Source organism: Ischnura elegans, chromosome 12, assembly GCF_921293095.1.
Source record: "Ischnura elegans chromosome 12, ioIscEleg1.1, whole genome shotgun sequence".
NCBI lineage: Eukaryota > Metazoa > Arthropoda > Insecta > Odonata > Coenagrionidae > Ischnura > Ischnura elegans.
The window spans coordinates 59,133,265-59,148,459 of record NC_060257.1 but is presented as its reverse complement, the minus strand read 5'-3'; the positions used below and the strand labels follow the sequence as shown (position 1 = coordinate 59,148,459).

The 15,195-nt window shown below is 37.3% G+C and overlaps 1 protein-coding gene across 1 annotated transcript; it reads left to right on the top strand.

The window, feature by feature from the left end:
* The first annotated feature begins 13,600 nt into the window (after positions 1-13,600).
* LOC124168698 (putative nuclease HARBI1) lies at positions 13,601-14,890 on the top strand. Its single transcript, XM_046546964.1, has 4 exons — positions 13,601-13,800; positions 13,885-14,020; positions 14,330-14,474; positions 14,554-14,890. Exons 1-4 carry the CDS (start codon positions 13,601-13,603, stop codon positions 14,802-14,804), a joined length of 732 nt encoding a protein of 243 aa, XP_046402920.1. The 3' UTR covers positions 14,805-14,890.
* The last annotated feature ends 305 nt before the right edge of the window (positions 14,891-15,195 follow it).

The following is a 15,195-nucleotide window of genomic DNA, read 5'->3' as shown; positions in this document are numbered from 1 at the left end:
GGAGATTGGTATCGATATAACATGAACGTGAATCGATCGACTGAAATAGCCATCACTGCAAAAGTAGACCTTTTTGTTAATAGTAATACCCTGTAAATTTCATTCATCTAGCTTGAATGGTTGCTAAGATATTCAAGAATGTATGCTCCACAAAAAATGGCGACCATGATTTTTCGCGTGCAGGGTATTTTTCGGAATTTTATTATGAATAACCCGAGAGGGTTACGGGGAAAGTAGGGTAGATCTTTAGGGTGCGAATCACCGTTTATGTTTTTTCACGGAGATTCCATATTTTCATATGGCACGTCTCAAGGAAGAAATCCGAGTTTGAAAATTCGCCCCTCACGACAACGTAAAGTCGAAGTTGTTTATTCCTCGGAATTGTTTCGACTCATGAAAATTCCAAGATAGACAAAAAAATCAATCAAAAAATCCTTCACCTTATATTTCAAGGAATTTGTCGTATGATTACCTGTTGCAAGTAGGTCAAAAAAAGCCTAAAATTTTCCTATAAGAAAGGCCTTGGAACCCTTCAAAAAATCATCAAAAATAGTAAATATCAATATATCGCAATGACAACCGTACCAAAAAAACTAGTTATGTCCTTTGAATATCATGTTCCCGAGACAATTATAAATACCGTATAAAACCTAAAACAGTTTAGTCCTATAAGGCTCCCGTGTTAATTCAAGTTGATTTATCTCTAAAACTAATCGACTGTTCAAAGTTTTCAGATTTTACTCCCGATAAATGTTTTTTAACTTTTACGTCCAATAACTCAAATACCCACATGCATCACAGTTTGGTCGGCGAACGTGTATCAACGAGACAGTTAATCAATTTGCCGCTATATGTTGATTTAACGAGTCGATTGTCGCTTGAATTCATCTAGCGGGTATATAGAGGGCATGGGAACATATATGTGTCACGTTTGTTTGAGTATTGGGTTCATACGTGGTTTTAAAGAGTGAATGAAACAAATCGTTTAAAGGGATGAAATAGACAGAGAGTACGCTCTTTCGCTCTCAGCAATACCTTAACGTCGTCTTAGTAACCACGATGATGTAAGCGTTGAGAGAACGTTTGGATGAAGCATTTACATAATGGGGAGTTAAATTAATGACGGATGAACTGATGAAATATAGCCGATTTCTGGTATTTTTGCCCTTACCGTACGATTGTAGCTTCTTCCTTTCCGATTATGTGATATAATATTTCTTGGAGTTTAGGTCATTTTTAAAATAAGTTTCAGCCAACGTTTTGATTTATTTTTTAATCATCATCAGGGCTATGTAAGAGAGAGTATGATCAAAATAAAATACAAAGATTAAAACGATACACAATATTAATACATAAAAAAGGTACAATCGGTTTTTTTATGCAACAATATAATTTAAAGAAAAAAAATATATATAAGAAAAGAAAGGAATAGACAAATTTTTTTTACATACCTCTTAACTTTGAACATATTTATTGATGTTTGGTTGCTAAGGTATTTGCCACACCTAGGTTACCATTAATTTTGATGTATTTAATAAAAATAAATTTTACTGAGGTTATCAATGTCTCTTTTTTTATTACAACAATTTTTTTGTTTTTGAAATGTAAACCATTTCCTTGAAAAGTCTTTTTTTCAAAATAACCTCATGATCTAAAATTTCGGCGTTCTCAAAATCAAAACTATGGCCATTGCTAATGTTATGGCTAGCAAGAGCACAAAGAGTTATACCGCCTTTTACTGATGATTTGTGTTGTGAAATTCTATTTTTTTTAATATTATGATGTTTGTCCTACATAATAAGTGTCATAATCGAGGCATGAAATTTTATCTATTATATTACTTTTTAGATTTTTAGGGGTTTCAGATTTTTTTGTGTATAGGAGCTTGTTTAGAGTGTTATGATTTTTGTGTGCAATTTTATAATTTATTTTTTTGAATACCTTCGTAATTTGTTCAAATAATTTACCAATATAGATGATTCCACGGTATGGGGATGTTGTATTTGATGAATCTTTTTTGATTATTGAATTTTGAGTATGTGAAAATATAGCGTTGTTTTTGTGAAGCATAGAATGTATAAGTTTTTTTAGGAAAATGATTTTTCTCCAGAATATCCTCGATTATTTTAAGTTTTTTCGTGAAATATGTTATCGCTCAAATTCAGAGCTCTAAATTGTAGTGCAAGTGCTACATTTATTTTATGTTTAAGAGGGTGATGTGATTGGAAATTTAGAAATCTGTCCGATGTGTGTGGTTCCTTCCACCAATCTATATGAATCGAACCATCGTGATTTCTAATAGTTAGCATATCAAGAAATGGTAGAGTATTATTTTTTTCATATTCTATTGTAAATTGCAATTTAGGGTGAATTTCCGATTATGAGGGTTTGTAGCCAACAGACTCAAAAAATTAAAAAATAATATTTTGTTAAATAAATGGAGTTAGAGCAATTAATACTAATACCCAGCTCAAGTTAATTTCCAAGAAATAATCCCATAAAGCGTGGATCTGTTATATGGTATCATCTTTTTTGAAGCGAGAGAAGGCGCCACCTACGCTCTGTCCCCAAAAATCCAGCATTCGCATATTTCTTGAGGGATATTCATAAGAATTCGATAATTCATGCACTTGTTAATCTATCCATACAAAAGAAATCCCCTTTTACAGGCCTACTATGAAACCGTTAAAAACCGTATATTTACGGGTTCTCCAGCTCCTCCCGTAAAATACCAAGGAGAAGACGCATGTTTTCGTAGTTCAGGTGAATTCCAACTGTCCCTCTCCTGTCTCCGTGACCCATCCACCTAAAAATTACGGATTTTATTATGCAGGGGTAATCGCCCGATTAAAGAATATAATAGTAAGCCATATCTGAGCTTACCGTTCAAAGAACTCTTCTCTCACCCTTCCGTCCTTTAGAAAAGGAGTTGTTATGTCTACCTGAAATCCACCTATGGGAGGGAATGAGTGTCATGTTAATCTATGAATGTAATGGCATTGGTAACAAAAATGTATAGATGACGTAATTATGAATCAAAATGAGTAGAAACGTTGATATCTTACTCCCCCTTTTCTTTAGTAGCCAGCGGTTATGTGCTACTAAATGACGCCGATATAATGTCTTTCCCCATGGTGCTGGGGCGGGTATCATTGTCACTAGGACAACTATAAATTTTAGGCACTTAAGCCTGAGGAGTTATTCGGTGCAAATAACTCCTGATCTGATGGAATCTTATCTCCCTCCTCAAGTCGTTAGAACCTATTAACAGTAACACAGGAGAGGAGAAGGACCCGAAGTCCAGCATAACTCTCCTGTGCTCTGCCCTGATACACAAAGGCCAACGGTCGTGGGACGACCTATAAGGGAATGAAACGTAAGCACATATACTAATAAAATAACATTGCATGAAGTATTCGTTAAACAAAGAAAAAAAATCTATTTCCTTCCTCAAGGCAGTGCCCCAGAAGAGACGCCAACCTCACAAAGTGGCTTTCTCCCACCATGATATGTCCATAAACCACTTGTCTATCCATGTTAAAACGCTTTTTATCTCTCGTGGAACACAACCGTCAAAAAGCAAGTGGGGCCACGTCAGGCAGGGTTAAGATAAACCCCCCCTTCCACGCCTCACGAAAATAATACAACAACAATGTACTCGCATGATAATTAGGAGGACCTCTGTCTTTCATTTCCCGATTGGCAGATTTAGTTACTCTGTGATCGAACATCCCAGGGGAAATAAAAAAATATAAGGTAAATAAAAATCAGCCAAAAAAACAACCAAAATATCCTCCACCTAATATTTCAAGGAATTTGTCGTACGATTATTGCAAGTTGGTCAAAAAAAGTTCCTAAAAGTTCCCATGAGAAAACCATTGGAAGCGTTCAAAAAATAATAAAAAATACTTAATATCAATTCGTCGCAATGGTAACCGTACCAAAAAAATCGACCAAAAAATCTAGTTAATGCCCATATAATATCGTGTTCCTCAGGCGTTTCAAAGTACAAAATAAAAGCGAAAAAGTTTCAGTCCCATAAGGTTCCCATGTTAATTCAAGTCGATATATCTCGGAAATTAATCGACTTTTTCAAGTTTTATGATATTTCCTCCTGATGATTTTTTTTTTAACTTTTACGTCCAATAAGCCGAATACCCACGCCTATCATCGTTTGGGCTGTGAATTTTGATGAATCAGTCAGTCAGGGAGTGAAATTGCGATTTCATATAAGAATAATAATATTGAATAACGGTTGTTCAGGAATATGTAAGGCAACATGAATATAGTTGCTATTGCAATAGCAGCTGAGCATTTAGGGACATTTTTAGTCCTCCATATAATTACCATACCTGTAGTTATTATTTCTTACTCGGTGGAGATGGCCGCTTCCTTTTTCTGACCCTTGGTACTGTGGCACGTACAGGATTTGAAGGAGGAAGGACTGGAGGGGAATGATTTTCTTCCGTGGGGAATGTTTGTGAGGTGGATGGCATTGTAGATGGCTTTGTAATCGCATTTTCTGTGGCTGATATGTGAAATTGTATTACTTCAAAATTTAGTGGAATTTGAAATGGCTGTTGGTGGGATGTATTTACTGTCATAGGGGAATACGATGTTAAGCAATAAATGGGGTTTTTATGAGGTGATGAAGGAGGAGAAGGCGAATCAGATGCAGGAAGGGGATGTGATTCTTGGCTTATGCGGTGCTGAAAAAAGTTTAAAAAATTGTTAGACATCAAACCATGAAATGCAAAATATCTGCTATTACTATATCATTCATGAATTTCGGAGACTAATGTGTAAAATGGCCCATTGACCAAAATATCAAATAAAACCTTTACTTTTTAAATTTATATTAATAAAAGTTATCATAAAACCACAAATCTTTTTAAAGAGTGGTCACTGCCACAAATTGGCCATTTAAGTGGTCATTCAATAACAATTTAAACTTACCGTCAAAGCGGGTCTACAAGGCCATCCTTCCCATCCACTGCCTTTTCCCCCACCAAGTTTGGCACTTGTTGCTCTAACTCAGTGAGGGGGGGCTGTTCCATTTACCTTTTCCATTATCACACAAATATGAAATAGATATAGCAATATTGGATCACAGATCCAATCATTAGATATGCCAGATTCTTATCCGGCCCGAAGGACCGTCAAATGTCTGGGTCAATATAATTTCACCAAATGTGAAATTTAAAAATTCGCCCCAAAAGAACAGATAACTGGACTGTTTTCTGAATAGGAGAGAGAGAGAACGCCCCGATGTCCACCTACCTTTCGCTGCATTGCCTTCTCCCCTCTCCCCCGATGAGGTCAGCTCGCGGTCCTCGTCACACCACGTAAAACACCGTACTGTCCCGTCCACACGACAATACAACTCGACAGTCAGTTGAAATCCCTTGCTCCTCTATACCCTGGGAGCTCTTATGTCATAGGCCGACACCTAGCGGCCTCTCTCTCAATTATTACCGAACAGGGGGTGATTTTAAGGTGGCCACCTCCACCAGTTCCGCTAGCATGATTCCTTATTTTGTATGCCTTTTTTTTGTATCCAGACGCCAGTCTTGCCATGTCTAACAAGAATATATAATTCAAGTATTCGCTTTAAAATAGATTAGAATTCTGCATTGAGATTATTTTGAATGCTTAGGAAGGCATAAAAAGATCTGGTTCATTAAACTTAAATAATGTAGATTGAAAGCGTTGGCAAAATATTTTGATTACTATGCTTTAGGCAGTGACTAACTTTAGGCCTTCATGAATGAGGAATATAAATTACAAATTACCTTCGTCCACTTAACTGCTGATTTTGTAGCTCCAGGTGAGCAGGCATTTAATATGTCACTTAAACTGGTCCACAGGCGTTGCACTGTGATGGCAGCATTGATGCCTTTGATGCGGTTGCGTGTCAAGCCTGCGTGCTCCCGCATGTATTGAATCAAAATTTCCCTCTGCTCATGTGAAACACGTGCCTTTTGGCGACTCATGCTTTTTTCAATTGACACTTACAGTTTAATGAATCTAATGGCCCATGAGTTGGACACTCATCAGCCAAGTGAATCAGGCTATGTATGTAGTAAGATAGGAATTCTTTGCCATGAATAATATATCTATGTTTTACATACGTTTTGAGGCAATTTTCAGCATATATCTGTTTTAAACTTCGTGTAGTATTTCTTCTTATTAAAACACTTAAATTATTAGTTGTATTAAAAGTTAACAGGTTTATTTTCACGTGTATAATTGTGAACAACCTATTCTTCTACCAAGCTAACTTCACTCTATCTAGTGGCCAACCTTTAACCTTTGGACTGCGGGGATTCAAGATTTTTTCTGGCAGCCGGTGCAGAAGAAACCCCCTGTGCAGGAGGCACCCCCTGTCACGAGGGCTGGTGTGGTAGAGTTAAGCCCCTGAGGGGTCCCAAGGGAAAGTGCCCCAGTGCAAGATATCCAGGGAGTAGTAAAAGTTTTGAGTAAATGCCGCAGTCAGCGTGCCAAACGTAAAAAAACGTTGCCGCACTGTAAGGGTTAAAGTTCCAACACCAAGTCACAACATGGTGGCCAACCTTGAGGATTCAACATAGGTTAAAAATGTACAACAATATACAAGTGAGTTTTCACTAACTTTTCGCTTGCAAGTATGAATATTCCACTGTATAGAAGAAGGTAATGCTTGAAAATATTTTCACCCACTAATCGAAACCCTTTGAGTCCATCTTACATGAGAATGTGCCATAACTCTGTGGCTTTGTACATCTTCCATTCAGTCTGTGGCTAAGCAGGTCGATTGAAATCCCTTATAAGGAAAATTTAAACAATATACAGATCATTGGGCATCATGTTCTCTACATCTCTATGTAATTTCCATGGTCCTGGTAATGTCAGCCAGGCATGCATTAGTCTTTGAAAGTTTCTTCACATACAAGGTGCATATATTTCAATCTGAATTGAGAGACCATGCCTGTATCTAAGTCCTCCAATGAGGACTTAGATACTGGCATGGAGAGGAATGATGAGCTGTATCAATGCCATTTCGGAGGGACTTACCTGTCTTCTCCTCAAAATCAACCCCTGGAAAAGTCATAGGATTGGCACGCCACTCACCTGGCACTGGGCACTTTCGCATGCAGAATTACCCGTATGACCAACAATACACTTTATGAATGCACGCGCAGGAGCATCTAATATGTAGTTTCCCTCAAGAAAGTGACACATTTTACCATTATAGAAAAGCCATATTTCGTCAGCTACTGAACTTCCTCAATGTACTGAGCAAGAAATGACTCCAAACTAGATGGTTTCCCTTTGCCACAAAAGGGATGAATAATAGAAGGACCTCCATTATTATTGTTTGACATGCCCACAATAGGCCAAAATTGTGCAGAGGAACCCTTTGGTAAAGGTAGGCCATCAATGGCACAACATCAATTATTATTGCACTATCATGCTCATTCAGGTAGTCTTCAGTCAAAATTGAGGAGAGATTCACTATAATAACTTGGTCGCATAGTTCACCATTACTCATAATCATGGTTATAGTATAACTGGGTGTTTATAAGAGGGTCTTTACAGCTTTTTGTAAGAAAAGGAAACAATGACTTACACCTGAAGAGGAGTTCGTCAACTTTCCTTTTTGAAACTCCCTGCTATGATTCCTGCAGTGATTTCATTAATTATTTATTAATTTTTTTTATTGTTTTCCCAACAACATAATACAGGAAGAACACAATTGATAGAATTTATAGAAACATAATACAAAAATACGATCCAAGTTTTTAAGAATATAACACATCAAATTTAGTCGTCATAGCTCATTAACAATATTAAAACCTTACAATACTCATTTCTGTTGAAGCAAATTAAGTTCATTGCAATATAATATTATATGTCTTACACAATCTACGTAATGGTGAATTTTTTCCTAATCATGTTTCGCATTATTTAAGGAAAACAAAGATTTGGATCTCAAATTAACATTTGAAACAGAAAAATTTAAACTTGCCAAACAAAACTGCCATTCGCCTATATTTATAATGTCAAATAAATACATGAGATCTTTAACATGTCTTCTCTTTTCTAAAGTTTGAAGGTTAAACAGTTTCAGCAAGCTTTTTTACGGTACATAATTCTCTTGAGCGGTGTAAATATTGAAACAAATATAATACACGTACCTAATGGATTTCTTTTGAATTTATTTTATATCTTCAATGTATTTTTTTGAACATGGTGCGCAAACCATTGATCCATATTCTAATTTACTTCTAACAAAGGAGAAATACAGTATTTTCAGAGCTTTGCATGAGTTTGTGTACTTTGATACTCTGTAAAGAAAATTATGAAGAATTCTCATATGAAGACTTCTCTTGTGCTCATATTCAATAAGGACAGGACCCATAGCTTCCCCTTCTTCCTCACTTTGCTCTGACAACTCACTTTCCCCTGTTCAGGCTGTTCAGGCTTCCTGATGGACCCATCTTCACCTCCAAATTTTTCAAGAGAACAATCGAAATCTTTGTAAAAGGAAGATAGTCTATCACACTCATTGTTTTTAGTCGGAAACGAATCATAGGGATTATTGTCATCAATGACCTCATTTTCATCAATCCTCATTGAATGCTCCTAACGCAATTTTTTCCTCGCACACTTTTCTGCTCTATGCCTCCGGGTTTTGGAGGACACCTAAAAACGTATTCATAGAAAAGAACATTTTATGGCTGAAATCTAATATTATGAGGTAACCATTATTAACAGTCGCCAGAATATGACGCCCTCATTACCGCTTCCGCGTGTCATTAGAGTAAAGTGAAAACTGAATACGGAAAATTTTAAGATTAAATTTGTTGAATTTAACTGAGCAATTGCCCAAGCAACCGATGAAACCGATTTTTTAATTGTGGCTTTTCCAAGATTCTAAAATAATTTATTAGGTATTACTCATTTAAAGACCAGTAACATTTTATCTCATTTCGTCGATAACATGTTTAATGATATATTTAGGAAGTGATGGCTTATTTTGTGCAATGAAAGTTGTTTTATTTTTTATTTTCATAGAGAATAAAATGTGAATGTTATTTCAAAATTATTTTCAGCACTTCATATAATAAATAATGTGGAAATAAGGAAATGATAGTAGACATTCGCGTGTCGACAGGCATATGAGCGGTAAGGTTGGTAATTGTAACTTAAGTACTCAATTGAATGCATTAATAGTTGAAACCTAACCCCAAAAATGTGTGTGATCTAATTCGAGTCTTTCGTCGTATCATCTTCAGAGAAGATATTTATAACGTCGATTTTTATACCAAAACATCGTTATTTTTCGTTAGAAAAATTTGCTTTTACCTTCATTTTAATATCAAAAAACATCCATGTCGATTTTATGCCTTCCCGCAGCCAGGAATAATATTTTCTTTCGATTATTTTTACTCTGCTTAAGGTAATACGGACGATTTGAGTGACTTTTTTCACTAAAAATGAATACCTTCTTGAAAAGTGTGTGAGAATTTCGCGGTTTTTGTGAATTCTAGAATCAACGAAAAGGCATTTTTTCTGATGTCCATTAAATTTTGGAGTCTAGGAATTTGTAATAATGGATTTAAGGTAAAGTTGTCAAAATAATGTGGCATCACTGAAAAATGGACACCAAATAATCCAAGAACGCAACCAAGCAACACCTAAAATCATTCCGACAGTGCTTTATCTTAAACCAAAAACCAGTTACCCCGAATAAACGACTGACGGCCGAACTGCGCGCCGCCAGAACACCACGGGCGGCAGTGCTTAATCGCCTAACCTCGTCCGTACTACCTGATACAATCTGAAATGCAGTAAACATGATATAAGTCACCATTTCCCGTAGCTGCTGGTGGACATATCGTCACCTCCACTGCACAAGCGATCAACAATCGCCCACCGAATCAAACCGTAGCCACAGAGAGACAAGGCCTTAGCAACCACCCGTGACGTCACGACAAGAAGGATTAGATTCTTGCCACTCGTCGTTCGCTTGAACGACGAACTGAAGCGTGATTCTTTCAATTAGATATTCGAATTATTTTGCATTTACTTCATTACATTAAGTATTTACCATAAATATTTCAGATTTACTTTAGTCTTCAGGTCTTCACGTCCTATATATTTACGTCTTCAAACTAAACCACCGAAAGTGAGCAAACGAAATGCTCGAACTTCTGATTCAATAATACATTTTTACCGCGAGGAAAATCTTTGAAAAGCGGCAACACATTAGTTTCCTCCGAATATATGATAAATTATTCCACGAGAAATTGATTAACCCTACACTGCATGATTTTTTCAAAATTAATGAAAAAAATAATTGTTCCAAAATTTTGGGAACTAAAGTAGCAAAATAGTTGAAAATAGTTGCCGTTCCATGTATGGCACACCATGCAGTGGTCAGCCAGTTTCATCAGTGCTTTCAAAAAACTATATAAAGCACAGATTATCACTTTCAAAGACTAAATGATCGAATGTGTGCCCGGTGATGGCTTTCATGGGCCCCTGGGTTACTGATGCATGCGGGCCCCTAAATCCTATCCTAAATCCCATCCTTAATCCCCCTCACTTTAGACGAGATGTACGCACTTTCAGGTTATTTCTTACGTACCTTATATACGTTTTTATTCTTGCTTTCATTTAAATTTATAATTAAATCGATTTTTGGTCCAGGCCACCGGGCGAATAACCCCACCTGTCTCTCATTGCCGCAGGCCCTGGTCACTCAGTAATTGTAAGTAGAGGAGAGGAATTATACAAATAGTGTAAGACTTGACTTGCAAGGGAAGTCCTCCAAGTCTCACCACCAGATCTCGTTCAAATTTGGGTAGGGTATAGGAAATGGTTACCCATGAGGTGTAGTTTTTGTTCCGCCTCCAACGCTCAATACTTTTCGAGATATTAGCAACGGAAAGTACCAGGAAAACTCCTGCATATTATGCATCCGCGCAATCCATTAAATGGGCCCTTGTACTCCCTCGCTATGATGAAGAGCACTGATGGCGTATTGTTGTGCTGTGCTGCGGATTGCATAACTTCCGCAATTTTTACCATTTTTGGACTGAGGATTACTCCTTTTTTCCTCTTCCTTTTCTGTGCAAGCAATGGCAGGAATGGTGACCTAGAGAGACCCCGGCAAAAATTTATTATTTTTTTTTAATAATGTATATATATTTATTCCACATTATGGTACATGAAATTTTAATAGGTTACTCAAGCGTGAGTTTTTACAAAGGTGGAATATAGGCACCCCTGTGGTAAGAACCAGTGTTGGGGTTGCCATCTCTTAAATTAAACATACAGCTGGCTGGTGCGGCCAAAAACAAAAGAATATACCGTAAGTAATGAGTCAAAGTACGCTTTTCTTTAGCGTCTGTTCCTTTGAGAAAAATTATGAAAAATTGAAACATAAAAATAAATGAAAACAAATACATTAATTACCATGATACATAGAAATATTTCATACACTGTACAGAAATCAGACTAATAACATACAATGTAAAAAATAATGTGCAAAGATAGTATTTAGAAGTACACTTCAATATTGTCTATAGAGAATAACCATATTTTTAATTCACGTAAAAACAGCGTGAAGGACTTTATTGATGTGATACGAAATGGTAGGAGGTTAAACATCTTACTCGCACAATATAAATAAAATCTTCTGAAAGCTTCATTATTAGCCCTTGCTTTTCTTGCCCCTTAGCACAGAGTAATCCCCAACTCAGTTCTGAAGTCCGCTAGAGATGTGTATTTTGCGATATCTTTTTATGAATGAGCACTCGTCCGTATAATAGCCCTCAGTTGATCACAATGATATCAAGAAGGTGGTAGAATAGACGAAAGTGTAGAGTTATTAATAGAGTTAACACAAGTGGAATAAGTGCTGAGCTGGAGAGTGCGGTCGAAGCCTGGCCGCGTGTGCACGGCACCGTTTTGTGATAGAAATTGAAATTGTGATTGTGTATCTGAGGCAATAAACCTTTTTTTTGTTACACCTTTAACATAAACAATATCTTTACCTGTTTCACATATAGCAACATATTCTGCTTCAGTTGAACTTAATGATATAGTACTTTGCTTCTTGGAAATCCAAGATATAAGTCCATTATTATAAGTCAAAACACATCCAGAATAAGAATGACCATCAATTGTACAATTTCCATAATCAGCATCAGCATATGCAGTCAGTTTACTATCACATTTCGTGAAACACAAAGAATAATCAAGAGTCCCTTTTAAATATCTAAGAACACGCTTTACAGCTATAATGTGATTCCTACCATGACCATTATTGAATTAACTTAAATAGCTAATTGAATAACATATATCAGGTCTAGTACATACAGCAAGATACATTAAAGAACCAATAATTCTTTGGTAGTCAAAATTCTTATGACTATCTATTTCTTTTTCAAGTTTTAAATTAACTTCCATTGGAGTCTTAACTGGCTTACAGCTTTCCAGGCCAAACTTGGCAATAATTTCCTCTGCATATTTAGATTGATTGAGTTTTATTGTGCCAGTGTCTTTGCTCCTAACAACTGTCATTCCCAAACATTGCTTTAATTCGCCTAAGTCTTTCATCTTAAAGCTTTGACCAATTTGTCTCTTTAATTCTCTTGTCTCCGACAACGTGGCCCTCACTTGCTCTGTATCCTGGCTATATTGATCAGCGATATAAAGGCCTCCTACAAGAGTTCCAGACAGTCTAGGTGCAATATCACCTTAGCATTTTCTTGCTTTGGTCTCCATTGCTTCTTCTTAGCACCTTGAGACAGCAATGCACATGAACTCTCCTCTGGACACTTCAATTTTCTACGAGCACTTTCCTCCAGAAAAGCAATCTTAACTTCGTCCGAAGGAGGAGTCGTCTTCTTGTCTCGCGTCAGCATCATGACAAGAGTCTCATAACTCTCATCAACTCCGTTCATCAGAGCAAAAGAAAGGCACTTGTCCTCGATGATCTCACCCATGTCGAGTAATTTACGATGAGTTGCAATTACTTCATTAGTAAAATCTTCTATGCATGGAAATTGGGATTGACGGCTGTTGGACAGTCGTCTTGTTAAATCGAAAACGTGGCTCATACTTGACCCTTCAAATGCAGCTTGAAGACTATCCCAGGCCATTTTAGCGGATATAGCAGTTTGGACATGAATATAACAGGAAGATTTAACACTCAGACATATTTTGGCTAACGCCCGCGAATCTCTATCCCGATTACTGTCCGTCACCGTCTCATTACCACTCACGATATCCCATAATCCCTCTAACGTGAGGCTCATTTTCTTAGCGATTTTCCACGTACCGTAATTTTGTTGGCCTTCTAATTTGTCAATATTAGGTACAGAAGTGGAAATCGTCACTGGGCATGCCGCCAAACTATCTTCGGGCTTCCGGGGCTTCCCCATGTTCACTGCGTTAATAACGGACTATATAACACTCAATAAAGAAAAACTTTCACGTTCTCTGGGTCCATAACCTGTTAAAATAATAGAGTTAACACTAGTGGAATAAGTTTACTCTAAGAGCTTAGTCCTGCTACAACAATACGAGAAAAAAGTAAATACATTTTATGATACAAGTTGTTGCTCTGCATTTTTTTGCTGGTGGGAGCTACCAGCGACGAGTTGGGCAGAAGTATTTGCATCCTATGTGCCAAACAGAGGTATGTAAAAGCATCAGGGTGGTGAGTGACATCATAAATTTGCACCTAATGGCCGCATGGGTGAGATACCCGCAAACGCAGAGGGAGAAGTTTGCTATAAAGGCTAGGTATCCTGGTTTTTAAGTGGTGTGGTAATTTTTCATATTTTGAACACATGAATGCTTTGTATTGATATTTATTGCACCCATAAGGTTCATGGAGAAGATTCGATTCCCTGGTGTGATCGGTGCCATAGATGGGACCCATATCGCCATTGTGCCTCCCGAAAACAACAGGGAGCACATTTACTTCAACCGCAAGCACTTCCACAGTAAAAATGTGCAAGTTGTGAGCATCTTTTACATATTATGGCAGTTGATGGCCTTGCATAACATTTCTGAGCTATATATTAGTTGACATTAATTTAAATTAACGATAAATGAAATGGTTTTGCTTATGGTAATGAGGAATTTGTAAAATTTGTATGAAATGTAACGAAATTTATTCATGATCGTGATGCAGATTGATTTTCTATCATGTCATATGATGATAACATAGGAAAAACCTATTTATCAGAATAAAGGATTATTACTACATGTTGGCATTGGTATTCCTTGGCTTTGAAATTATCATAATGAAATGTTTCTGTCTTTTAAGGTGTGTGACTATGACCTAAAAATTATTGCTGTTAATGCGCAGCATGGAGGCAGAGCGCATGACTCTCACATTTGGCGTGCCTCCAGACTGCGACAGCACTTGCAGGAGTGTCACCAGCAAGGTGACAAGAGTAGTTGGCTTATTGGTAAGCAGGAAATTTTAGTCTCAATGTGCTAATATTTTCATTTTCACCCCTGTGCTGTATTATTTTCTCTATAAATTAGGTGATTCTGCATATCCCCTTGAGCCATGGCTCATGACACCTTTCATTGGTCCTCATGAGGGAACCCCAGAGGCCCGATACAATGCTCGTTTCACCAGAGCCAGGGCGTGTGTTGAGAGGTGCTTTGGTGTCTGGAAGGGGTGGTTCAGATGCCTGAGGAGGGACCGCGCTCTCCACTATTCACCTGAGCGTGCAGGTTGTACAAAATTTCTGTTGCCTGCCTTCACATTTGAGAATTTAGAAAATAAATAATATTTGATGTTTATTTCATTAGGGGTGATAATTAACGCATGCGCTGTGCTCCACAACATGGCTCTTCATTACCGAGTGGACCTCCCTGAGCCATTCTAATATGTTAATGCGCAGCATGGAGGCAGAGCGCATGACGCTCACATTTGGCGTGCCTCCAGACTGCGACAGCACTTGCAGGAGTGTCACCAGCAAGGTGACAAGAGTAGTTGGCTTATTGGTAAGCAGGAAATTTTAGTCTCAATGTGCTAATATTTTCATTTGTCCTATATCCTATTTGTGTGTGTACTTGAGGATCAGGTGAATGTTGCGATGGATGGAGCTGGTGGTGGGGAGGGAAATGCTGTGAGGAGGAGATTGGTGCAATTGCATTTCACGTAAGATTTAAGGAAGT